The 24,543-nt window shown below is 46.7% G+C and overlaps 1 protein-coding gene across 1 annotated transcript in view; it reads left to right on the forward strand.

Moving 5' to 3' along the window:
- The first annotated feature begins 8,253 nt into the window (after nucleotides 1-8,253).
- The window catches only part of SMYD2 (SET and MYND domain containing 2), a 58,687-nt gene continuing 42,397 nt past the window's right edge, over nucleotides 8,254-24,543 (forward strand). The window contains exons 1-3 of the mRNA XM_056568319.1: nucleotides 8,254-8,587; nucleotides 19,803-19,866; nucleotides 23,742-23,852. Coding sequence (XP_056424294.1) covers nucleotides 8,421-8,587; nucleotides 19,803-19,866; nucleotides 23,742-23,852 — 342 coding nt within the window. The 5' untranslated portion in view covers nucleotides 8,254-8,420. The remainder of the gene's footprint in view (nucleotides 8,588-19,802; nucleotides 19,867-23,741; nucleotides 23,853-24,543) is intronic.

Consider the following 24,543-nt stretch of genomic DNA (forward strand, 5'->3'; position numbering starts at 1 on the left):
GACCCCCCGTAATCTCCCTGCTGCACCTGGCGTTCGTTTAGAGCTTCGGATGCAGCGCCGGAGGCTCCTGACCTCACGCCCCCTCCCATAGACTTGCATTGAGGGGGCGTGTCCATGACGTCACAAGCCTCCGCCCTGCAATGCCAGTCATTTGGAACGGAGCAAAGTTCGCTCCCTGCACCGGATGTCTGGGGTGCCGCAACAGAGATCGCGGAGTTCCCCAGCAACGGCCCCCCCCCCCCCAATCAGACATCTTGTCCCCTATCCTTTTGGCACCCTTTAAGAGCCATATAATGAATCCATGTTGAAGAGATCTGTATTAAAGGACATCTGCAGCAAAAGACAACTTATCCTTTATAAGTGTCTGATTGCAGGGGGTCCGACTGCTGGGACCCCCCGCGATCTCCCAAATGGGGCCCCCGCATTACCACTCTATGTGAGCGGCTAATGCGCATGCAGCTCTATGAGAGAGGTGCGGCGGCACGAACGCTGCCTCCCCCATAGAGATAAATGGAGGAGGCGTGTCGGGGCGCGACATCACACTGCGGCCGGCACGCCTCCTGCACGGGAGAGCCACGACAGAGCCATGGCTCTGTCGTGGCTCTCCCGTGCAGGAGGCGTGCCGGCCGCAGTGTGATGTCGCTCCCCGACACGCCTCCTCCATGCAGGAGATCGCGGGGGGTCCCAGTGGTCGGACCCCCCCCCGCGATCAGACACTTATCCCTTATCCTGTGGATGGGGGATAAGTTGTCTTTTGCTGCAGATGTCCTTTAAGGCATTCATAGTCCTAATATCCCGGTATGGTGCCATATGGAGGTCCTATATATCTTTTATACCCATCCACGTGCCAACACACAGCAACCATTCATGACTAGGTTCAGTCTGTTACATTGGAAGAACAAACTGTAGACTAGAGATGAGCGAACTTACAGTAAACTCGATTCGTCACGAACTTCTCGGCTCGGCAGTTGATGTCTTTTCCTGCATAAATTAGTTCAGCTTTCCGGTGCTCCGGTGGGCTGGAAAAGGTGGATACAGTCCTAGGAGACTCTTTCCTAGGAATGTATCCACCTTTTCCAGTCCACCGGAGCACCGGAAAGCTGAACTAATTTATGCAGGAAAAGTCATCAACTGCCGAGCCGAGAAGTTCGTGACGAATCGAATTTACTGTAAGTTCGCTCATCTCTACTGTAGACTGGAGTGTCAAGAGGTTCTGGTAAGATGCTCAGATATACCCACAAAGAGAGAAGTAATGTTTTGGTCATAATTAGCCTTTTGCACCTTCCATTGACCCACTGTCTTGAGGAGCAGCAATCTTAAAGGGGTATTCCAGTGTTCGGGTGGGTTCACACCACGATTTTTCTATACAGTTTTTGGATCCTTTTATTTTTTATTAAATGTATGCAACCGTACAGCAAACCGTGCCCATAGACTTCCCATTCAAAATCGTATGCACCATATTGTATACGGTTGTCTCCGTTTTTCAAACCACACAGTTTTTTTACTTTTTTTTTTCAGGACAGAAAACCGTGACCTACCACGCTTTTTGGTCCGGGTGAAAAACCGTATTGACCCGTATACAGTTTTTTTTTAACATGGGAGTCAATGGGAACCATACAGACCTGTATGTGCGTACAGTTCCATCCAGTTTTCACCAAACGGTTTTTGACTTTGCAGTTTTTTTTTCTTGGAATTTCAATCAAACAAGTGAAACTTTATTCATAATGGAGTGAAAAGTTCAAAAAGTATAAGTTTTTTTTTCTTAAAAAACGGATGCAACCGGACATCATTTTTCAAACCGTATACAGATAAAACTTTGTACACATGTTTTGATACAGTTTAGTCAGGTTTTGAGGAATCCGGTTTTGATAAAAAAAACTGTATTGCAAAAACGTGGTGTGAACCCATCCTACCTCTAATAATTCTGGGGCTGGTGGGAAAAAGAAAAAAGTTATACTTACCAGCAGGTCCCACTGTGGTTCCCTGATGCCCGTCTCTTGTGCTTGTTTCTGAGATGCAGGACCTTCCTGCTAAGCCAATCAGTGGCCTAGATGAGACAGCACTGCGGCTAGTGATTGGCTGAGCAAGAAGGTCCTGTTACATCGGAGAATAGGAAGGAGCCGAACTGGGAGCTGCAGGGGACTAAGGTAGGTAGTGTAACTTTTTATTTCTTTTGTACACCAGCCCCAGCATTCTTTAAAAAACGTATGGCACATGTCTATTCTTTCTGTAGATTCTGCAAGGAAATGCATTGCCGTCTATGAGATGGCACATTTTCAAGCGGTCCTAGCGCCCACCAGATCGGGCAAATGTGTGGAATATTCGCATGTGGTTTGCGTGTGGACATTCTGCACATACAGCGCCATGTGATGATCAGTGCGGACCTTCTCACTGACTGCGGCAGAGCCCAAGGATAGACACTTCTTAAATACCTTGGTCCAGGTGAAATCCAAAACGCCCTGAGAGGGGTCTACTCCTGGTTCTGGAACAGTTTCAGTCCAGTTTGCTCCAGAAGGGGCGCTATAGAAGGATCTGACGCCTCTTAGATCCCTGATCTGGAACTTTTCAAAGATCCTGTACTATCAATAAGTCTTGAGACAACTTTACTAATCACAGTTTTTATAAGGGTCCGGTGGGCGGTACTTCCTGTAATCCCTCCCAAAAGACTAATTTGTGTGTTACTGGCACCTCATCAGCTCTCTGTACTATTCACTGCAGAAGGTAGTAGTGCTCTCTGTATTATACACATTATGCAGCAGTGCTCTCTGTATTATACACATCATGCAGCAGTGCTCTCTGTATTATACACATCATGCAGCAGTGCTCTCTGTATTATACACATCATGCAGCAGTGCTCTCTGTATTATACACATCACGCAGCAGTGCTCTCTGTATTATACACATCACGCAGCAGTGCTCTCTGTATTATACACATCACGCAGCAGTGCTCTCTGTATTATACACATCACGCAGCAGTGCTCTCTGTATTATACACATCACGCAGCAGTGCTCTCTGTATTATACACATCACGCAGTAGTGCTCTCTGTATTATACACATCACGCAGTAGTGTTCTCTGTATTATACACATCACGCAGCAGTGATCTCTGTACTATACACATCATGCAGCAGTGCTCTCTGTATTATACACATCATGCAGCAGTGCTCTCTGTACTATACACATCATGCAGCAGTGCTCTCTGTATTATACACATCATGCAGCAGTGCTCTCTGTATTATACACATCACGCAGCAGTGCTCTCTGTATTATACACATCACGCAGCAGTGCTCTCTGTATTATACACATCACGCAGCAGTGCTCTCTGTATTATACACATCACGCAGCAGTGCTCTCTGTATTATACACATCACGCAGCAGTGCTCTCTGTATTATACACATCACGCAGTAGTGCTCTCTGTATTATACACATCACGCAGTAGTGCTCTCTGTATTATACACATCACGCAGCAGTGCTCTCTGTACTATACACATCACGCAGCAGTGCTCTCTGTACTATACACATCATGCAGCAGTGCTCTCTGTACTATACACATCATGCAGCAGTGCTCTCTGTATTATACACATCATGCAGCAGTGCTCTCTGTATTCTACACATCATGCAGCAGTGCTCTCTGTATTCTACACATCATGCAGCAGTGCTCTCTGTATTCTACACATCATGCAGCAGTGCTCTCTGTATTCTACACATCATGCAGCAGTGCTCTCTGTATTCTACACATCATGCAGCAGTGCTCTCTGTATTCTACACATCATGCAGCAGTGCTCTCTGTATTCTACACATCATGCAGCAGTGCTCTCTGTATTCTACACATCATGCAGCAGTGCTCTCTGTATTCTACACATCATGCAGCAGTGCTCTCTGTATTCTACACATCATGCAGCAGTGCTCTCTGTATTCTACACATCATGCAGCAGTGCTCTCTGTATTCTACACGTCATGCAGCAGTGCTCTCTGTATTATACACGTCATGCAGCAGTGCTCTCTGTATTATACACATCATGCAGCAGTGCTCTCTGTATTCTACACATCATGCAGCAGTGCTCTCTGTATTCTACACATCATGCAGCAGTGCTCTCTGTATTATACACATCGTGCAGTAGTATTCTCTGTATTATACACATCGTGCAGTAGTGCTCTCTGTATTATACACATCGTGCAGTAGTGCTCTCTGTATTATACACATCGTGCAGTAGTGCTCTCTGTATTATACACATCGTGCAGTAGTATTCTCTGTATTATACACATCGTGCAGTAGTGCTCTCTGTATTATACACATCGTGCAGTAGTGCTCTCTGTATTATACACATCGTGCAGTAGTATTCTCTGTATTATACACATCATGCAGCAGTGCTCTCTGTATTATACACATCATGCAGTAGTGCTCTCTGTATTATACACATCATGCAGTAGTATTCTCTGTATTATACACATCATGCAGCAGTGCTCTCTGTATTATACACATCATGCAGTAGTGCTCTCTGTATTATACACATCATGCAGTAGTGCTCTCTGTATTATACACATCATGCAGCAGTGCTCTCTGTATTATACACATCATGCAGCAGTGCTCTCTGTATTATACACATCATGCAGCAGTGTTCTCTGTATTATACACATCATGCAGTAGTGCTCTCTGTATTATACACATCATGCAGTAGTGCTCTCTGTATTATACACATCATGCAGTAGTGCTCTCTGTATTATACACATCATGCAGTAGTGCTCTCTGTATTATACACATCATGCAGTAGTGCTCTCTGTATTATACACATCATGCAGTAGTGCTCTCTGTATTATACACATCATGCAGTAGTGCTCTCTGTATTATACACATCATGCAGTAGTGCTCTCTGTATTATACACATCATGCAGTAGTGCTCTCTGTATTATACACATCATGCAGTAGTGCTCTCTGTATTATACACATCATGCAGTAGTGCTCTCTGTATTATACACATCATGCAGTAGTGCTCTCTGTATTATACACATCATGCAGCAGTGCTCTCTGTATTCTACACATCATGCAGCAGTGCTCTCTGTATTCTACACATCATGCAGCAGTGCTCTCTGTATTCTACACATCATGCAGCAGTGCTCTCTGTATTATACACATCACGCAGCAGTGCTCTCTGTATTATACACATCACGCAGCAGTGCTCTCTGTATTATACACATCACGCAGCAGTGCTCTCTGTATTATACACATCACGCAGCAGTGCTCTCTGTATTATACACATCACGCAGCAGTGCTCTCTGTATTATACACATCACGCAGCAGTGCTCTCTGTATTATACACATCACGCAGTAGTGCTCTCTGTATTATACACATCACGCAGTAGTGTTCTCTGTATTATACACATCACGCAGCAGTGCTCTCTGTACTATACACATCATGCAGCAGTGCTCTCTGTATTATACACATCATGCAGCAGTGCTCTCTGTACTATACACATCATGCAGCAGTGCTCTCTGTATTATACACATCATGCAGCAGTGCTCTCTGTATTATACACATCATGCAGCAGTGCTCTCTGTATTATACACATCACGCAGCAGTGCTCTCTGTATTATACACATCACGCAGCAGTGCTCTCTGTATTATACACATCACGCAGCAGTGCTCTCTGTATTATACACATCACGCAGCAGTGCTCTCTGTATTATACACATCACGCAGCAGTGCTCTCTGTATTATACACATCACGCAGTAGTGTTCTCTGTATTATACACATCACGCAGCAGTGCTCTCTGTACTATACACATCACGCAGCAGTGCTCTCTGTACTATACACATCATGCAGCAGTGCTCTCTGTACTATACACATCATGCAGCAGTGCTCTCTGTATTCTACACATCATGCAGCAGTGCTCTCTGTATTCTACACATCATGCAGCAGTGCTCTCTGTATTCTACACATCATGCAGCAGTGCTCTCTGTATTCTACACATCATGCAGCAGTGCTCTCTGTATTCTACACATCATGCAGCAGTGCTCTCTGTATTCTACACATCATGCAGCAGTGCTCTCTGTATTCTACACATCATGCAGCAGTGCTCTCTGTATTCTACACATCATGCAGCAGTGCTCTCTGTATTCTACACATCATGCAGCAGTGCTCTCTGTATTCTACACATCATGCAGCAGTGCTCTCTGTATTCTACACATCATGCAGCAGTGCTCTCTGTATTCTACACATCATGCAGCAGTGCTCTCTGTATTATACACGTCATGCAGCAGTGCTCTCTGTATTCTACACATCATGCAGCAGTGCTCTCTGTATTCTACACATCATGCAGCAGTGCTCTCTGTATTCTACACATCATGCAGCAGTGCTCTCTGTATTCTACACATCATGCAGCAGTGCTCTCTGTATTATACACATAATGCAGCAGTGCTCTCTGTATTATACACATCATGCAGCAGTGCTCTCTGTATTATACACATCATGCAGCAGTGCTCTCTGTATTATACACATCGTGCAGCAGTGCTCTCTGTATTATACACATCGTGCAGTAGTGCTCTCTGTATTATACACATCGTGCAGTAGTGCTCTCTGTATTATACACATCGTGCAGTAGTATTCTCTGTATTATACACATCGTGCAGTAGTGCTCTCTGTATTATACACATCGTGCAGTAGTGCTCTCTGTATTATACACATCGTGCAGTAGTATTCTCTGTATTATACACATCGTGCAGTAGTGCTCTCTGTATTATACACATCGTGCAGTAGTGCTCTCTGTATTATACACATCGTGCAGTAGTGCTCTCTGTATTATACACATCGTGCAGTAGTATTCTCTGTATTATACACATCGTGCAGTAGTGCTCTCTGTATTATACACATCGTGCAGTAGTGCTCTCTGTATTATACACATCGTGCAGTAGTATTCTCTGTATTATACACATCATGCAGCAGTGCTCTCTGTATTATACACATCATGCAGTAGTGCTCTCTGTATTATACACATCATGCAGTAGTATTCTCTGTATTATACACATCATGCAGCAGTGCTCTCTGTATTATACACATCATGCAGTAGTGCTCTCTGTATTATACACATCATGCAGTAGTGCTCTCTGTATTATACACATCATGCAGTAGTGCTCTCTGTATTATACACATCATGCAGTAGTGCTCTCTGTATTATACACATCATGCAGTAGTGCTCTCTGTATTATACACATCATGCAGTAGTGCTCTCTGTATTATACACATCATGCAGTAGTGCTCTCTGTATTATACACATCATGCAGTAGTGCTCTCTGTATTATACACATCATGCAGTAGTGCTCTCTGTATTATACACATCATGCAGTAGTGCTCTCTGTATTATACACATCATGCAGTAGTGCTCTCTGTATTATACACATCATGCAGTAGTGCTCTCTGTATTATACACATCATGCAGTAGTGCTCTCTGTATTATACACATCATGCAGCAGTGCTCTCTGTATTCTACACATCATGCAGCAGTGCTCTCTGTATTCTACACATCATGCAGCAGTGCTCTCTGTATTCTACACATCATGCAGCAGTGCTCTCTGTATTATACACATCATGCAGTAGTGCTCTCTGTATTCTACACATCATGCAGCAGTGCTCTCTGTATTATACACATCATGCAGCAGTGCTCTCTGTATTCTACACATCATGCAGCAGTGCTCTCTGTATTCTACACATCATGCAGTAGTGCTCTCTGTATTCTACACATCATGCAGTAGTGCTCTCTGTATTATACACATCATGCAGCAGTGCTCTCTGTATTATACACATCATGCAGTAGTGCTCTCTGTATTATACACATCATGCAGTAGTGCTCTCTGTATTATACACATCATGCAGCAGTGCTCTCTGTATTATACACATCATGCAGTAGTGCTCTCTGTATTATACACATCATGCAGTAGTGCTCTCTGTATTATACACATCATGCAGTAGTGCTCTCTGTATTATACACATCATGCAGTAGTGCTCTCTGTATTATACACATCACGCAGCAGTGCTCTCTGTATTATACACATCATGCAGTAGTGCTCTCTGTATTATACACATCATGCAGTAGTGCTCTCTGTATTATACACATCATGCAGTAGTGCTCTCTGTATTATACACATCATGCAGTAGTGCTCTCTGTATTATACACATCATGCAGTAGTGCTCTCTGTACAGTACCCAGCATGCACTCTCGCTCTCTATACTGCAGCAGGTCGCAGCGCTCTCTGTACAGTACACAGCAGGTGTATGGGTCGGCTCTAGGACCCCGCGGCTCCCGCAGCTGCACGGCTGTCCTCCCCTGTCTGCCTGTCCCGGGGAGACATTAATAGCTGCTCCCGGCACAGCGGCCTCTTCCTTCTGTCTCCGGCCCCGCACATCACACCCTCCGCGGACACCATGGGACCCCCCGATGGGATCGAGCGCTTCATAAGCCCCGGGAAAGGCCGAGGGATGCGGGCAGTACGTGACTACAGGCTGGGCGAACTGCTGTTCTCCTGCCCGGCCTACACCTCCGTCCTCACTGTCAATGAGCGCGGCAACCAGTGCGATCACTGCTTCTCCAGGTACCTCCTCTCCCTTACCGGGCACCGGGCCGCTGTATACCCCGCTACCCCCCCCTGTGATGACCCCCCCATAGCCCGGGTCCAGCACTGCTGCGCTTATAATACAAGATTTACTGCGGCGCCTCTGCTTCTACACGTGGGAGGAAGCGCACACTGCTGCAGGGCCGCCGGGTCCTAGCGCCTCCACATTCTCCTTTATTTTTAATAACGTGAAACGTATTATAAATGCATTTTGCTCCATTACTAGTACCGTATTTTCTAGACTATATCACCTAGAGCGTCAAAGGGACTGATTTACCATGACAATCCCCTTATAAGGAATGGAGGCGATCAGCTGGTGGCTGGTCAGTCAAGAGTTAATTCCAGTGGCTAGACAGCGGCCACTACAGGAGAAAAGATAGTATTGCAGGCTGGTCATCCTGCAGGGGCCCAAATGGGACGTCCATATGGGTTTTAAAGAGAGCGTAGGACGTAAAGTTGCGGAGTTGCCCATAGCAACCAATCAGAGTGCTACTTTCATTTTTGAAAAGTCCTTTTCTAAAATGAAAGAAGCGATCTGATTGGTTGCTATGGGCAACTCAGCAACTTTACTTCTGGACAGGTTTTGATAAATCTCCAACCAGTGTGTCTTCAGCTGTTGCAAAACTACAACACCCAGCATGCCCGGACAGCCGAAGGCTGTCTGGGCATGCTGGGAGTTGTAGTTTTGCAACAGCTGGAGGCACGCTGGTAAGGCAACTAGGCACTTATGACAGGTCTCCGTGGTGTTTTGTAACCATGGCGGCAGAGGAGGCTATATTTATCCTGTGTATATCCATAGGGCTTTGCTAACTATACATAGGAACTGCAGTTTGTGTTAAGGCGCTGTTCACATTTGCATCATGGTTTCTGTGACACAGGACCGACATCATGATTGGGGGTAAAATGCAGAATTGGTGACGGACGAGGTATAAGGCCATTAGAGATGAGCGAACTTACAGTAAATTCGATTCGTCACGAACTTCTCGGCTCGGCAGTTGATGACTTTTCCTGCATAAATTAGTTCAGGTTTCAGGTGCTCCGTGCGCTGGAAAAGGTGGATACAGTCCTAGGAGACTCTTTCCTAGGACTGTATCCACCTTTTCCAGCCCACCGGAGCACCGGAAAGCTGAACTAATTTATGCAGGAAAAGTCAGCAACCGCCGAGCCGAGAAGTTCGTGACGAATCGAATTTACTGTAAGTTCGCTGATCTCTAAAGGCCATGTTTACACATTGGTACTAGGCCTGCCCCAAAGGATAGGGGATAAGATGTCTGATCGCGCGGGTCCAGCCGATGGGACCCCCACGAATTGCGTGCAGCACCCGGCGTTCTGAAAGTTATTTTCAGAAAGCTGGGTATGGACGGCCTTGGTAGTGACGTCACGCCACGCCCCCTCCCATAGACATGAATGGAGGGGGTGTGGTGTGACATCACGAGGGGGCGTGGCGTGACATCATGACCACAGCCGCCCAAACCCAGCTTTCTGAAATGCCTTTCAGAATGCTGAGTGCTGCTCAGAGTTTGGGGGGGGGGGGGGGGGGGGTGTCAGACATCGTATCCCCTATTCATGAGCATGCTGGGAGTTGCAGTTTTGCAACAGTTGGAGGGCCACAGGTCGGGGCCCACCCTTCTAGAAGTCTTTACTGTATGGAGTCATTCAGATTTTTTATTATTATTTTTTTGTTCTGTTGGAAACACGCATGCAGATATTTGAGCCATAGCCAGAAGAGGATCCAGAAGTGAACCCCCTCCTTATATTTTTCTTACTTTTTTAAATCTAGTGACTTTGACTTTGTGTTTTTTTTTTTTTGTTTTTTTTTTATTATTATTATTTTTTGTCTCTTTTGCCATTTTTAGGTGTATAAAAACGTTTTACTTTGGCGTTCTACCTTTATTTTGTTTTTTCTGTTTATCCAGTCATTTCAGCCACATAATGATTTCCCACTCCCGTTTGTCCTTAGGCCGCCCGTCTTTCACACTTGCCGCTCTACAATTAATAGACATCGCATTCGTGCCACGCTAAGCACTTCTAAGACTTCAGAGCAGTCGGGGGTGCCCGGCTGGGGGTCCGAACAGATGTTAACAAGAAATCCTCTTACATAGTGTGAGACTGACGGCGAGATCGTCCTGGGACGGGAGGACTGGAGAGCGGCCAATAAGTGGTGCCCGTGTGGTAGAAGGGACGGTGCGCACGGATAAGATGGGACACTGTTCCCCCTGTGTCTGCATTTACCCCCATTTCCAGACTTTTTTCAGCTGTTGTTTTTTTTTTCTCTCTATTTTTTTGGGGACTGGCAGCTGTTGTCACTATGTTGTAAAATCACGTTGCGGCTTCTTTTTATAAAGCGGCCCCAGAGTGTTAAGCCCCCGGCTATTAGCTGCATGCCATCCATATAAGACTCGACCTGACCCTCACAATTAATCAGTCGTCCATCGTCACGCAGACAGTATGTTAATTAACCGCTGCTGATATGTGTCGCCCGTGCAGATTCCAGTCATAGTCTCGTCTGTACGCTGCCCGGGTGCTCTCCTGCTTCTCAGATTGGATCATTTAAAAGTAATTTCTCTTTTAAGCTTATCCTTATTTTTATATTTATATACTTATTAGAAAATTGGATGACCCCTAGTATAGCGTCCATTAGGGATCGACCGATATAGATTTTTTAAAATTTTATTTATTTTTTTTAGGGCCGATACCGATAATCTGTGGACTTTAAGGCCGATAGCCGATAACTTACACCGATATTCCGGTATAAGTTATCGGCTTCTCTCTCCCTGCCTGTCCTGGGCTCCTCCTGAGTCCAACCACCGCCGCTGCCCCCCCCCCCCCCCTGCCTATCCTCTGGTCAGAGACCGCCGCCGCCCGCTTCTCTCCCCTTCAGGTCCTTAGTCCAACCACCGCCGCTGCCCCATTGCCTCCCCTATCCCCTCTTTTATAATTACCGGGGCCCGGGGTCCACGCTACTTCTGGCTCCGGCGATGTCCTGAGCTGTCACTGTGCGCACTGACGGTGACGTCGCGTTGAGGACGTCACTCATCATTGCGCAGCGCACAGCGCAGGACGCCGAAGGAGCCAGAAGTAGTGCGGACCCCGGGAACAGGTAATTATAAAACCAATGGGGCAACGGCGGTGGTCTCTGGCTGGGGCGGTGTGGGGGCTGGGGCATTATCAGATTATCGGCAAGGTAATTGCCGATACCGATAACGTCCAAAATCGTGAATATCAGCCGATAATATCGGCCAAACCAATAATCGGTTGATCCCTAGCGTCCATTGCCAGGGTTCCTTCCTAACTTTTCAAGACTCCCAATTGGTAACTCTGCCTAGAAATCCTGTACAAAATGAAACTTCTATAAAAAAATAAATAAATAAATAAAAAGTGCAGAGCTCCTCACGGGACGATATCGTCGGTACACGTGGTGAGTTACAATGGGGGAAAGAACAGAAAACCCTCCGTATTGTGTTATGCTCACCTGGTTTGGTTGTGCTATTAGACACAAATGCGCATTGACTGTTAGTAACGTGGTGCAGCCTTCTCAGCGTCGGCGTGGAGGGGAGTCAGAGCCGAGAATTGCAGCGTGAATAAAATCTTCAGAAAAAAGTAATGTTGCGGCGCTATCCGCTCACAGTCGTTGTATAGGTTTAAGAAACCTCTTTATTTTCCACTTTACAACGTGTTTCGAGGTATCATACAAGCCTGTTTACCTGACGAAGAGATACTGCTTGAAACACGTTGTAAAGTGGCAAATAAAGAGTTTTTTTTTAAACCGATACGACTGTGAGTGGATTGCGCCATAACCTGGCTTTTTTCTGAAGATTTAATTCACACTAGAAATCCTGTACAGCAAACGCCACCATGTACTCTAAGGCCGCATTCACACGAAGAAGGCTTCTGCGCAGAATTCTGCATGAAAGCGTTGCTAATTAACTTTAATGGGATTGCGCAATGTCATTCACACAGCAGAATTTCCAAATGCGTAATTCCGCTGACGAAATTCTGCATTCTGTGTTCTGGAAAAATAGAAGTCTGGTCTTTCCGGACTTTGGCTGCAGAATCCCATTAAAGTCAACGGGGCTCAATTTCTGCAGAATTTGTGTAGAATTTTCGCACTGATTCTGCAAATGATAAAAAAACCTGCAGAATTCTGCACAGAACCAGAGCGAATGCAGAATTCACGCAGATATGCGGAGGTTCCGTTGAGTGAACCCTAAGAATTTCTGTACTGAATTCTGCATGAATTTATAGCCAATACACTTCAATCGGATTCCGGTTGCTATGGGCAACTGCACCAGTCTTCCTCTGCACAAGTTTTGATAAGGTGTGGCTTTGCGCTGTGTGTTTGTTCCATGTAATGTATGCATTCTATACTTCTTTGAAAAAGAAAACAAATTTCTACTTTTAAGCCTTGTTCACACGGCAGAATTTCTAAGCAGAAATCCGGCAGAAAAATTTAGCTTGGAAATTCCATTGGAGCAGAGTCCCATTGTTTTCAATGCAGTTCAGCTGCACTGTGCACACAGCGGAATTCTGATTTCGGCCTCCGCATAAAGAATTGACAAGTGAATTATTTCTGCGGAATTCTCTCAGTAATGCATTGCCATACACTTCTGACCAGTCCTGGTGCTGGCATGCTCTGCTATCTGCAGAATGTCCACTGGAAATTTTCCTGGCGGACATTCCTTATGAACGTTTCCTAACCGATACTAAAAACAAATGCTGCTGTATGGCCATAGGAACATAGCCGAAAGGTGTGTTCACAGGAACAGGATCTGCTGCGTATTTTGTGCAGCTGATTTTGCTTCCCGTTAAAGGGGTACTCCATTGAAAATAAAAAAAATTCTAAATCAACTGGTGCCGGAAAGTTAAACAGATTTGTAAATTACTTCTAATTAAAAATATTGATCCTTCCAGTACTTATCAGCTGCTGTATACTACAGAGGAAGTTCTTTCTTTCTTTTTGAATTTCCTTTCTGTCTGACCACAGTGCTCTCTGCTGACACCTCTGTCTGTATCAGGAACTTTCCAGAGCAGGATCGGTTTTCTATGGGGATTTGCTTGTACTCTAGACAGTTCTTGACATGGACAGAGGTGTCAGCAAAGAGCACTGTGGTCAGACAGAAAGGAAATTCAAAAAGAAAAGGACTTCCTCTGTAGTATACAGCAGCTAAGTACTGGAAGGATCAATATTTTTAACTAGAAGTAATTTACAAATCTGTTCAACTTTCTGGCACCAGTTGATTTGGAAAAAAAAAATGTTTTCCAGTGGAGTGCCCCTTTAAAGTCAGTAGGTAGCGAAATCAGCAGAAGAAAATATGCAGCAGATCCTGTACGTGTGAACGTACCCTTAAAGGGGTTGTGCGCTGCCCTGGCTTTCGGAGCTCCACACGCAGCGTCCGGAAGTTCATTACTCCGAACGCTGTGTGCAAGCTTCCGTGTTCGCGGCCGCCGGGCGTGACGTCACGCCCGGCCCCCTCGTGACGTCACGCCCGCCCCCTCAACGAAAGTCTATGGGAAGGGGGCGCGACCGCTGTGCCTTCCCATAGACTTTGGTAGAGGGGGCGCGCGTGACGTCACGAGGGGGCCGGGCGTGACGTCGCGGCCGCGAACACGGAAGCTTGCACACAGCGTTCGGAGTAATGAACTTCCGGACGCTGCGTGCGGAGCTCCGAAAGGCAGGGCAGCGCACAACCCCTTTTAAAGGGGTACTCTGCCCCTAGACATCTTACAGCTGTCACGCCCCCTCCCATAGACTTGCATTGAGGGGGCGGGGTGTGATGTCACATGGGGGCGGAGTCGTGACATCACGATTTTACGTCCCCGTGGTCGGGATGGTATTAACCTGAGGGCCTCCAGCGGTTCTGGAAGCCGTTACAGGTGGGTGCCGCGTGGTAGAATGCGGGGGTCCCAAGCGGCGGGACCCCCGCGATCAGACATCTTATCCCCTATCCTTTGGATAGGGGATAAGATCTCTAGGGGCGGAGAACCCCTTTAACATCTTACTTCTGTCTTTATAATATGATCACTTGAAGTAACAGGCCGAAGCCTGAGTCTCTGCACTACTGCATCCCTTCAGCTCTGTCAGGTGCCATGTTGTCATGGAGACCTTGTATATGGAAATGTGGATCCACACATCAGTGCAGTCACATGGCCCCTTCCCCTTTCGGGAAATGTCTTCCATTTTTCCATAGTCTCCTTCCAAGTGCTGTTACTCTTTATTTTTCTGTCAACAAAGCCATATGAAGGCCGTGATGAGGAGCTGAGGGAAAGCGATGCATTCACTTGTCCTCCGCACAGGTTTTCAGAACCCCCCCCCCCATCCCCCCCCCCCCCCCCAGGGCTAGGGTTTCCACCTTTTTTGCAAAAAAAAAAGAAAATACTGGCCATTCTAATTTGCATAATTAATTAATGTATAATATATGTGTGACATCACAGGATACACATATGTGGGGAAAATGTTGTCCTATTCTGACCCCTTTAACTTTTTTTTTATTTCTCCTTAGGCTGGGTTAACATCACGTTTTTGTCTCCGGTTTAAAAACCGTATTGCAACCACATACGTTTTTTTTTTTATTTTTTATTTATTTTTAACATGGACGTCGTCCATGGGAAACGCACATGTATACAGTTCCATACAGGAAACCGTATACGATTTTTACTTTGCACATGCGCATTTGCATCCTAAAGTCCCCACCCAACACTTCTCCCATTAAAAATGCATAACATTTTCAAAAACGTATGTTTTTGTTGTTGTTTTTTTTTATAAAAACGGACGGAAATGTATGCACTTTTGAAAACAGTATACAGTTTAAGAACGCATGCTGTTTACTTTTTCCCATATTGTTCCATCCTTTTTTTTTTTTTTTGCCGTACGGTTTTCTTTAGAAAACTGATTGAAAACCGTATGGTAAAAAACGTGATGTGACCCCAGCCTTATACGGGCCTGTATGAGGGCTCGTTTTTTGATCCCCCGATCTGTCGTTCTTAGCAGTACCATTTTTGTTTCGATGTGACTTTTTGAGTTGTGTTGCAGTTAGTTACTAACTACAACTCCCAGCATGCCCTGATACGGCCTGTGGCTCAGCAGCTGCCCCAAACAAAAACTACAACTCACAGCATGTTGGACTATATATAGTATTTGTCAGTGTTTCCCAATCAGGGGTGCCTCCAGCTGTTGCAAAACTACAACTCCCAGCGTGCCCGGACAGCCGTTGGCTGTCCGGGCATGCTGGGAGTTGTAGTTTTGCAACAGCTGGAGGTGCTCTCGTTGGGAAACACTGGTATGAGGATTGGTTGGATAAATACCTGCCATTGCATTGCCGGATTTTTTAAAATATAAAATCACCGGTAGGGTCGCAAAAATACCGACCAGGTGGCAAAACCTACCCCCCCCACGCTGACATTCTTTCCTTATTTTCCCAATAAAGATATTTCTGGATATGACAGGGATATGGTAATGGGAGCTGTAGAGGTTGGTCAGAGGATGATGTGTTGTCTGGGGAGAGAGGGAGGAGCCAGGGAGCTGCAAAGACAACACCACACTAACAATGAGAGGACTACACAACTTCCTGACATGAGACTGACGGGGGTGGAGCTGCTGAGAAAACACTTCACTGACAATTGAGAAGGCTACACATCTTTCTGCCATGAGAGAGGAAGGAGCTGTAGAGACAACACCACACTGACAATGAGAGGACTACACAACTTCCTGTCACGTGAATCAAGCTAAAACATCTTCTGATACCGGAAGAACCCATAGGTTTGAAACATGTTGGTGGTAGCGCACCTATATCCTCAATATCCTGTCAGTACTATAAGGTTAGGTCAACAAATCCTCATGCAGATTTTGATGGAGATTTTCTGCGGATTTCACCCCTGTACGTTGTATACAGTTTATAAAGGTGTTATCCAGGATTAGCATAGCTGCTTTCTCCTTTTTGGAAACAGCACCACCCATGTCCTCAGTTGTTCTGTGGTATTGCAGCATGGCTTTATTGAAGTCAATAGAGCAAATTTGTAATACCTCACAACCTGAGGACAGGTGTGGTGCTGGTGCTCTTCTTAATCCCGGATAACCCTTTTAAACCTCGACTTCTGGTATAACATTTACTTATTGTAAGAGCCCATCCTGTACTTCAGACACTTCTCATTTGGATCTGCGATTCTCCCTTAGGTTTCATCCTGTTAATTTGCCTTAAGTCCCAACGATCAAACCGAGCAGATTTTCCTATTCTGGCAAAGTGTTTGTGATCTTCAAACCAACTGAAGATAGTCGGTGTCATTATCCACCGCGGCGAGGCGTCCGACACAATCCAGATCCCTCTCGCTGGGCCCGGCATGCCTTCTTTGGATATGGAGCATCACTGATAACTACGTAGATAGGGAACACGGGAGGAAGCCCTTGGTGTGGAAACAATTGTATGTGTACACCAGTGTTTTCCAACCAGGGTGCCTCCAGCTGTTGCAGCATGTTGGGAGTTGTTTTGCAACAGCTGGAGGCACTCTTGTTGGGAAACATTGGTGTAGACATTCAGTGATGTTCGTGTGTAAGTATATGTATGTGTGTGGGTATATACTAGAGTATAAGCCGACCCGAATATAAGCCGAGGCACCTAATTTTACCACAAAAAACTGGGAAAACTTTTTGACTCTATTATAAGCAAAGGGGGGGGGGGGGGGGGAAATGCAGCAGCTACTGTCATCCTCCACAGCCACAAATCCACCCCCCCCTCATCCTTCATAGCCACAAATCTACCCCCCCCCTCATCCTTCATAGCCACAAATCCACCCCCCCTCATCCTCCATAGCCACAAATCCATCCCCCCCTCATCCTCCATAGCCACCAATCCACCCCCCTCATCCTCCATAGCCACAAATCCACCCCCCTCATCCTCCACAGCCACAAATCCACCCCCCTCATCCTCCACAGCCACAAATCAACCCCCCCTCATCCTCCACGGCCACAAATCCACCCCCCCTCATCCTCCACGGCCACCAATCCATCCCCCCTCATCCTCCACGGCCACCAATCCATCCCCCCTCATCCTTCATAGCCACAAATCCACCCCCCCTCATCCTCCACAGCCACAAATTCACACCCCCTGTCATCCTCCACAGCCACAAATCCACCCCCCCCCCTCATTCTTCATAGCCACAAATCCATCCCAACCCCCCGTCATCCTCCATAGCCACAAATCCATCCCCCCTGTCATCCGCCATAGCCACAAATCCATCCCCCCTGTCATCTGCCATAGCCACAAATCCATCCCCCCTCATCCTCCATAGCCACAAATCCATCTCCCCTTCATCCTCCATAGCCACAAATCCATCCCCCCTCATCCTCCATAGCCACAAATCCATCCCCCCCTCATCTTCCATAGCCACAAATCCATCCCTTCCTTATCCTCCATAGCCACAAATTCATCCCCCCCTCATCTTCCATAGCCACAAATCCATCCCCCCCTGTCATCCTCCATAGCCACAAATCCATCCCAACCCCCCTGTCATCCTCCATAGCATCAAATCCATCCCCCCTGTCATCCGCCATAGCCACAAATCCATCCCCCCTGTCATCTGCCATAGCCACAAATCCATCCCCCCTCATCCTCCATAGCCACAAATCCATCTCCCCTTCATCCTCCATAGCCACAAATCCATCCCCCCTCATCCTCCATAGCCACAAATCCATCCCTTCCTTATCCTCCATAGCCACAAATTCATCCCCCCCTCATCTTCCATAGCCACAAATCCATCCCCCCCTGTCATCCTCCATAGCCACAAATCCATCCCCCGTCATCCTCCATAGCCACAAATCCATCCCCCCTCATCCTCCATAGCCACAAATCCATCCCCCCTCATCTTCCATAGCCACAAATCCATCCCCCCCCTTTCATCCTCCATAGCCACAAATCCATCCCCCCCCTTTCATCCTCCATAGCCACAAATCCATCCCCCCCTGTCATCCTCCATAGCCACAAATCCATCCCCCCCTGTCATCCTCCATAGCCACAAATCCATCCCCCCCTGTCATCCTCCATAGCCACAAATCCATCCCCCCCTGTCATCCTCCATAGCCACAAATCAATCCCCCCCCCTGTCATCCTCCATAGCCACAAATCCATCCCCCCTGTCATCCTCCATAGCCACAAATCAATCCCCCCTGTCATCCTCCATAGCCACAAATCCACCCCCCCCTCCCCGTCATCCTCCATAATCACAAATCCATCCTCCATAGCCACAAATCCATCCCCCCTGTCATCCTCCATAGCCACAAATCAATCCCCCCTGTCATCCTCCATAGCCACAAATCCACCCCCCCTCATCCTCCATAGCCACAAATCCACCCCCCCCCCTCCCCGTCATCCTCCATAATCCCAAATCCATCCTCCATAGCCACAAATCCATCCCCTCTGTCATCCTCCATAGCCACAAATCCATCCCCCCCCCCCCCCACCCATTCATCCTCCATAGCCACAAATCGCACATATAGCACAGCCATCCCAGGCCCCCAAAATGCTCTCTGCACTTTGTAGGAGCTGCAGCTTGCGGCGGCGGTGTCCTCCTCTTGCGGAGCGCAGCTGCGAAAGGGGACACGTCAGGGGCGTCCCTGCGCATGGATGTCTGATGCTCTTAAAGCAGCAGGGTCCCTACCCTGGCTGAGTTTACTTGGGGCCGCGGTCGGCCCGGAGTGGCACCACCAGAGAAGGGGGGCCTCCCGATGGGATGACATGAGGAGGTGAGTAGTGGGGGGCAGATGGGCAGATAGACGGCCCATCATGTCCTCACTCGTGTATAAGCCGAGGGGGATTTTTCAGCATAAAAATGTGCAGAAAAACTCTGCTTATACTGGAGTATATATGGTATATGCATTATACAAATAAAGAATGAAAATAAAACTTAGGGGAGCGTGCTTGTGCTTATACTCAGCAGCCTAACTTAGAAAGCAGAGCTGCTGTAAAAAGCATAGGTGGTGAAAAAGGGCTACGACCCGAGCTTATATTTAGGCGGAAAATGGTTTTCACGCTTTTTTTTTTTTTTTTTAAATCACACTGTGTATAACTAAAATAAACAGCCTGTAGCACTGCACTTTATTGATGTACACCTCCTGCAAGTACTATTACAACATTTTTGTTTTATATACTTAGATATTGAATGTGATTTTTTATATTTTTTATATTTTTTTCCCCCTCCTCTGTAGAAAAGAAGGGCTTTCAAAATGTGGCAAATGCAAGCAGGCCTTTTACTGCAATGTGGACTGTCAGGTAAGATGTCAGAGGTTACTTTTTCCATCATACTCGTGCATTAAAGAGGATCCTGTCTCTTTAAGATTCTAATGAAAATCACTCCATTGTTTTCAATATATATAGTTTTTGCTACTGGTAAAAGGTGTTGGAACTTAAAAAAAAAAATAGCCAGCCATTTTTTTTGCTCAGTACCCCAACTACCAGTGGGTGTAATATAGTAATGATATATTACACCCTTCTTTTAGGGTACTGAGTTTTTGTCCTGTCACAAATATGTAGGGAGAGATTTGTAATGAAAGGGGATATCTCATAAAATGAGCCCTTGTCTATCTCATTAGGGCATGTAAACCCCTCTGTATTAGCCAAGAAAGAGTGACCTGTGCTCTGCCAGCCTCACCCTGACCACGTATAACATGGAGAGGCTTTAAAGGGGTACTCCGCCCTTAGACATCTTATCCCCCTATCAAGAAGATAGGGCATAAGATGTCCGGCTGCTCCACTCCGTGCCAGATGAGGGGCAACCACAGTCATTACACCCCCTCCATTCATGTCTATGGGAGGGTGTCACATGGAGATGTCCCACCCCTTCCCATAGACATGAATGGAGGGGGCATTACTGCTGATGTGACATCAAGAACACGGAAGCCCACAATACAGTACAGTGACACCCCCCCCCCCCCCCCCCGACCTACGATGGCCCCGACATATGATCATTTCAACATGCGATGGCCTCTCAGAGGCCATCACATGTTGAAGGCAGCATCAACATACGATGCTTTTGTATGTCGGGGCCATCGCATAAACTGCTATCCGGCAGCGCAGACTGCTTCAGCTGACACCGGATAGCAGTTTACGGTGCCCCGTGTGGTCCGCTGACTATCACCTACCTGTCCTCGGGGCTCTGGCGCGTCCTCTTTGGGATCCCCTGCATCACCGGCGCTCTCCATCATCATCATCATCACGTCGCTGCGCACGTCATCCCGTCATCCAATAGGAGCGGCGTGCGTAGCGACGTGATGGTGGCGACGGAGCATACGGATGCCGGGAAAGCAGAGGCCTTGCTGGAGCGTCGGGGACACCTCGGGGACGCGGCGACAGCGATGGACGGCGACATCCCGGGCAGCGGTGACGAGTGGTGACAGTCCGGAGCGGCAGGGACAGGTGAGTACAACTTCTTCTAACAGTGGTCTACAACCTGCGGACCTCCAGATGTTGCAAAACTACAACACCCAGCATGCCCGGACAGCCAACAGCTGTCCGGGCATGCTGGGTGTTGTAGTTTTGCAACATCTGGAGGTCCGCAGGTTGTAGACCACTGTCCTATACTTTACATTGCACGGATCCCTCAACATACGATGGTTTCAACAAACGATGGTCCCTTTGGAACGGATTACCATCCTATGTTGAGGGACCACTGTACAGCGTTCTGCACATACATGTTTAGGGGATAAGATGTCTAGGGGCGGAGTACCCTTTTAAGCTGAGGGGCTGCCACTCCAAGGGTGAAATATCAGGCTGGTTGCAGTATAACAAATCTTATCATTTTCTCTATTGCACATTATGGCATTTCATCTGATAGAATATCCCTGTTTCTTTTGAAAAATATAGAATTTTTTTTATGATATATTTTGAATTTTTTCATAAGAAAAAAATTCGTCAATCTATTAATCATCCCAAATTATATATGCCGGTCACTTTTTTTTTTTTTTCTTCAACTCTGCTTGATCCTGCCCGAGGATAAGTTTTAATTAGGAATGCCTTAAGGGGAAATATCCAATACAGCAATAATTAATTTTGGATTCTTTTTTTTTTTTTTTTCTTAACTATTCCAAAATTTTAATCTTCTAGATAGCCCAAGGACAAAAGAATGGAAATAAAGTTCTAAAAGCATGACTGAGAAATAGAACTTATTTGGTCATTGTTGTATCCGAAATTATTATTATTTTTTTTTTTCAAATATCATGATTTTGTCCACATTAGTCACCACCATTAAGAGGGGGGGATTGAGACTGCCCACTGAGACTGGGTGGTGTCACGGCCTGAGATGGCTGACTAAATATTAAAAGTTTAGTTAAGAACAAAAAGTTGTTCATCACTGGGCCATACCATGTGCTTGGAAGTAAGAGTATTGCCTGGAGGAGAACGAAAGCCATGGTTGTATTTTTGGGTTTGGTAATTAATTAGACGTTGGAGTTTGACCTTGTAAACCGTAACCATTTGGGGGTGGGGGGGGGGGGGGGTTTAAAATACTTAACCTATTAACTTTTGAGATAATAGAGAGGTGACCTCAATGTATTAGCACTAGCTACTATAAAAAGTGTTATATTATTTATTTTTTATTTTTTGGAGGACCAATCATTGCACTCATTTCAGTGGGCATTATGTAATGCCTAAAAGGGTACTCTGCCCCTAGACATCTTATCCCCTATCCAAAGTATAGGGAATAAGATGTCTGATCGCCGGGGTCCTGCCGCTGGGGTCCCCCCATGATCTCCCTGCTGCACCCGGCATTCGTTTAGAGCGTCGGGTGCAGCGCCAGGTGCCACACACCCTAGATGCAAGTCTACGGGCCGTCACATGGGCGTGATGTCACGAGCCTCCGACCCGCATCGCCAGTCATCCAGCATGGAGCAAAGTTCGCTCCGTGCACCGTATGTCTGGGGTGCCGCAGCCGAGATCGTGGGAGTCCCCAGCGGCCGGACCCCTGTGATCAGACATCTTATCCCCTATCCTTTGGATAGGGGATAAGATGTCTAGGGGTGGAGTACCCCTTTAACTTTCCCTGTGTTGGCGCTGTAGGGAAATTGAACTCTTGATGTCTGGTTCCTTGACAGATAACTGATTAGAGGGCCTAACAGCTTGTTTATGTAGACTATCTTCTTTATAAGGAATTGTCCAAAGTGGACAACCCCTTTTCAATATTGGCCCCTTTACGGTCTTTGTTAGGTTACCTTAAAGGGGTATTCCAGCTGTAAGGTTAGTGTAGTTCATAAATACAGTGTCTGTACCTGTGTGTGACAGGTTTTCTCACAATTCTTATGTGATTTCACTCCAATATTTATTTTTACCAGCATACAAAATGACTGTTGTCTCAGATTTTTCCCAGCTTGCAATGCGGCCAAGACCTGACTCCCTAGTCAGCTGATGACAGGGAGCCTGTCTGCTTCAATGGGTGGAGCGATCGCTTGGTGAGAGAGAGATCAATCTGAAACTAATGCAACAGCTGTAGGCACCCTGATTGAAACATAAATGAGCTGCATCCATTCAAAAGACCTGTGGTTTTCAAAGGGTGGGGTGGCTGATGTGTGGGAGGGAGGAAAATGGAATTGTGGGATTTGTAGTATAAAAAAAAAAAAAAAAAGTCAAACGGGAAATACAAGTTCACAAAAAGCTAGCCACAGTGTGGTAATCTCACAACGTAGCCATTTATCCCCAAGACAAGCGCATATCCTTCCTAAGCATGTCCATTACTGCCTGCCAGGTACGTACTAAAATCACCTTATGGTGGAGAACCCCTTTAATTTCACTGGTCAAAACTGCTAGGTCAGTGGTGTCCAGTTTTCCTGCAGCGCCACCACAGGGGAAATGAAGCATTACACAGTGCCCATTCATGTAAGGGCGCTAGAGTGAGTTTGCTGGAAAGGTTACACTTCTCATCCAGAATTGTAAATAAAGTTGTGTTGATGTCACTTTATGGATTCTTTCTTGCCTTGCTGTGTGGGTTTTTGTGTAGGATCTCATCCTTTTTTTTTTTTTTTTATTTATTTATTTATTTTTTTGTCATCCCTTTATTTTTAAAGGAAACATATTTCCCCTAACCTTTGCCCACGGAGAAGACAACTACATCCTTTGTTTTTAATCGCTTTGCAATGTTTTCTTTTCTGCTGATGTAGAAAGGAGATTGGCCCATGCACAAGTTGGAATGCTCCTCGATGTGCACGTACGGACAGAACTGGAACCCCTCGGAAACCGTAAGACTCACTGCAAGGATACTGGCCAAACAGGTGAGGCTGCCGGGGAGAACGGGTATACGTCGCTATGGAGGGTGGGTGATGTGAGGCAGGGGGCGGTCTTCTACCAGGTGCCAGAGTATGTTTATAGGTGTGTGTGAAAAAAATAAATATATATACACACACACACACAGTGGTCCCTCAACATACGATGGTAATCCGTTCCAAATGCACCATCGTTTGTTGAAACCATCGTATGTTGAGGGATCCGTCCTATGTAAAGTATAGGACAGTGGTCTACAACCTGCTGACCTCCAGATGTTGCAAAACTAAAACACCCAGCATGCCCGGACAGCCGTTGGCTGTCCGGGCATGCTGGGAGTTGTAGTTTTGCAACATCTGGAGGTCCGCAGGTTGAAGACCACTGTTATTGGAGGTTATACTCACCTGTCCCCATTGCTCAGGACCGTCACCGCTGCCCTGGCTGTCGCCCTCCATCGCTGTCGCCGCATCCCCGGGGTATCCCTGACGCTCCGGCAAGGCCTCTGCTTCCCCGGCTTCCTCGCTCTCGCGTCACTACGCACGCCTCTCCTATTGGATGAGGGGACGGCGTGCGCAGCGACGTGATGACGACGATGGAGAGCGCCGACAATGCAGAGGATCCCGAAGAGGACGCGCCGGAGCCCCGAGGACAGGTAAGTGATCGTCAGCGGACCACACGGGGCACCGTAAGCGGCTATCCGAG

Source organism: Hyla sarda, chromosome 3 (genome assembly GCF_029499605.1).
Source record: "Hyla sarda isolate aHylSar1 chromosome 3, aHylSar1.hap1, whole genome shotgun sequence".
In the NCBI taxonomy this organism is placed as follows: domain Eukaryota; kingdom Metazoa; phylum Chordata; class Amphibia; order Anura; family Hylidae; genus Hyla; species Hyla sarda.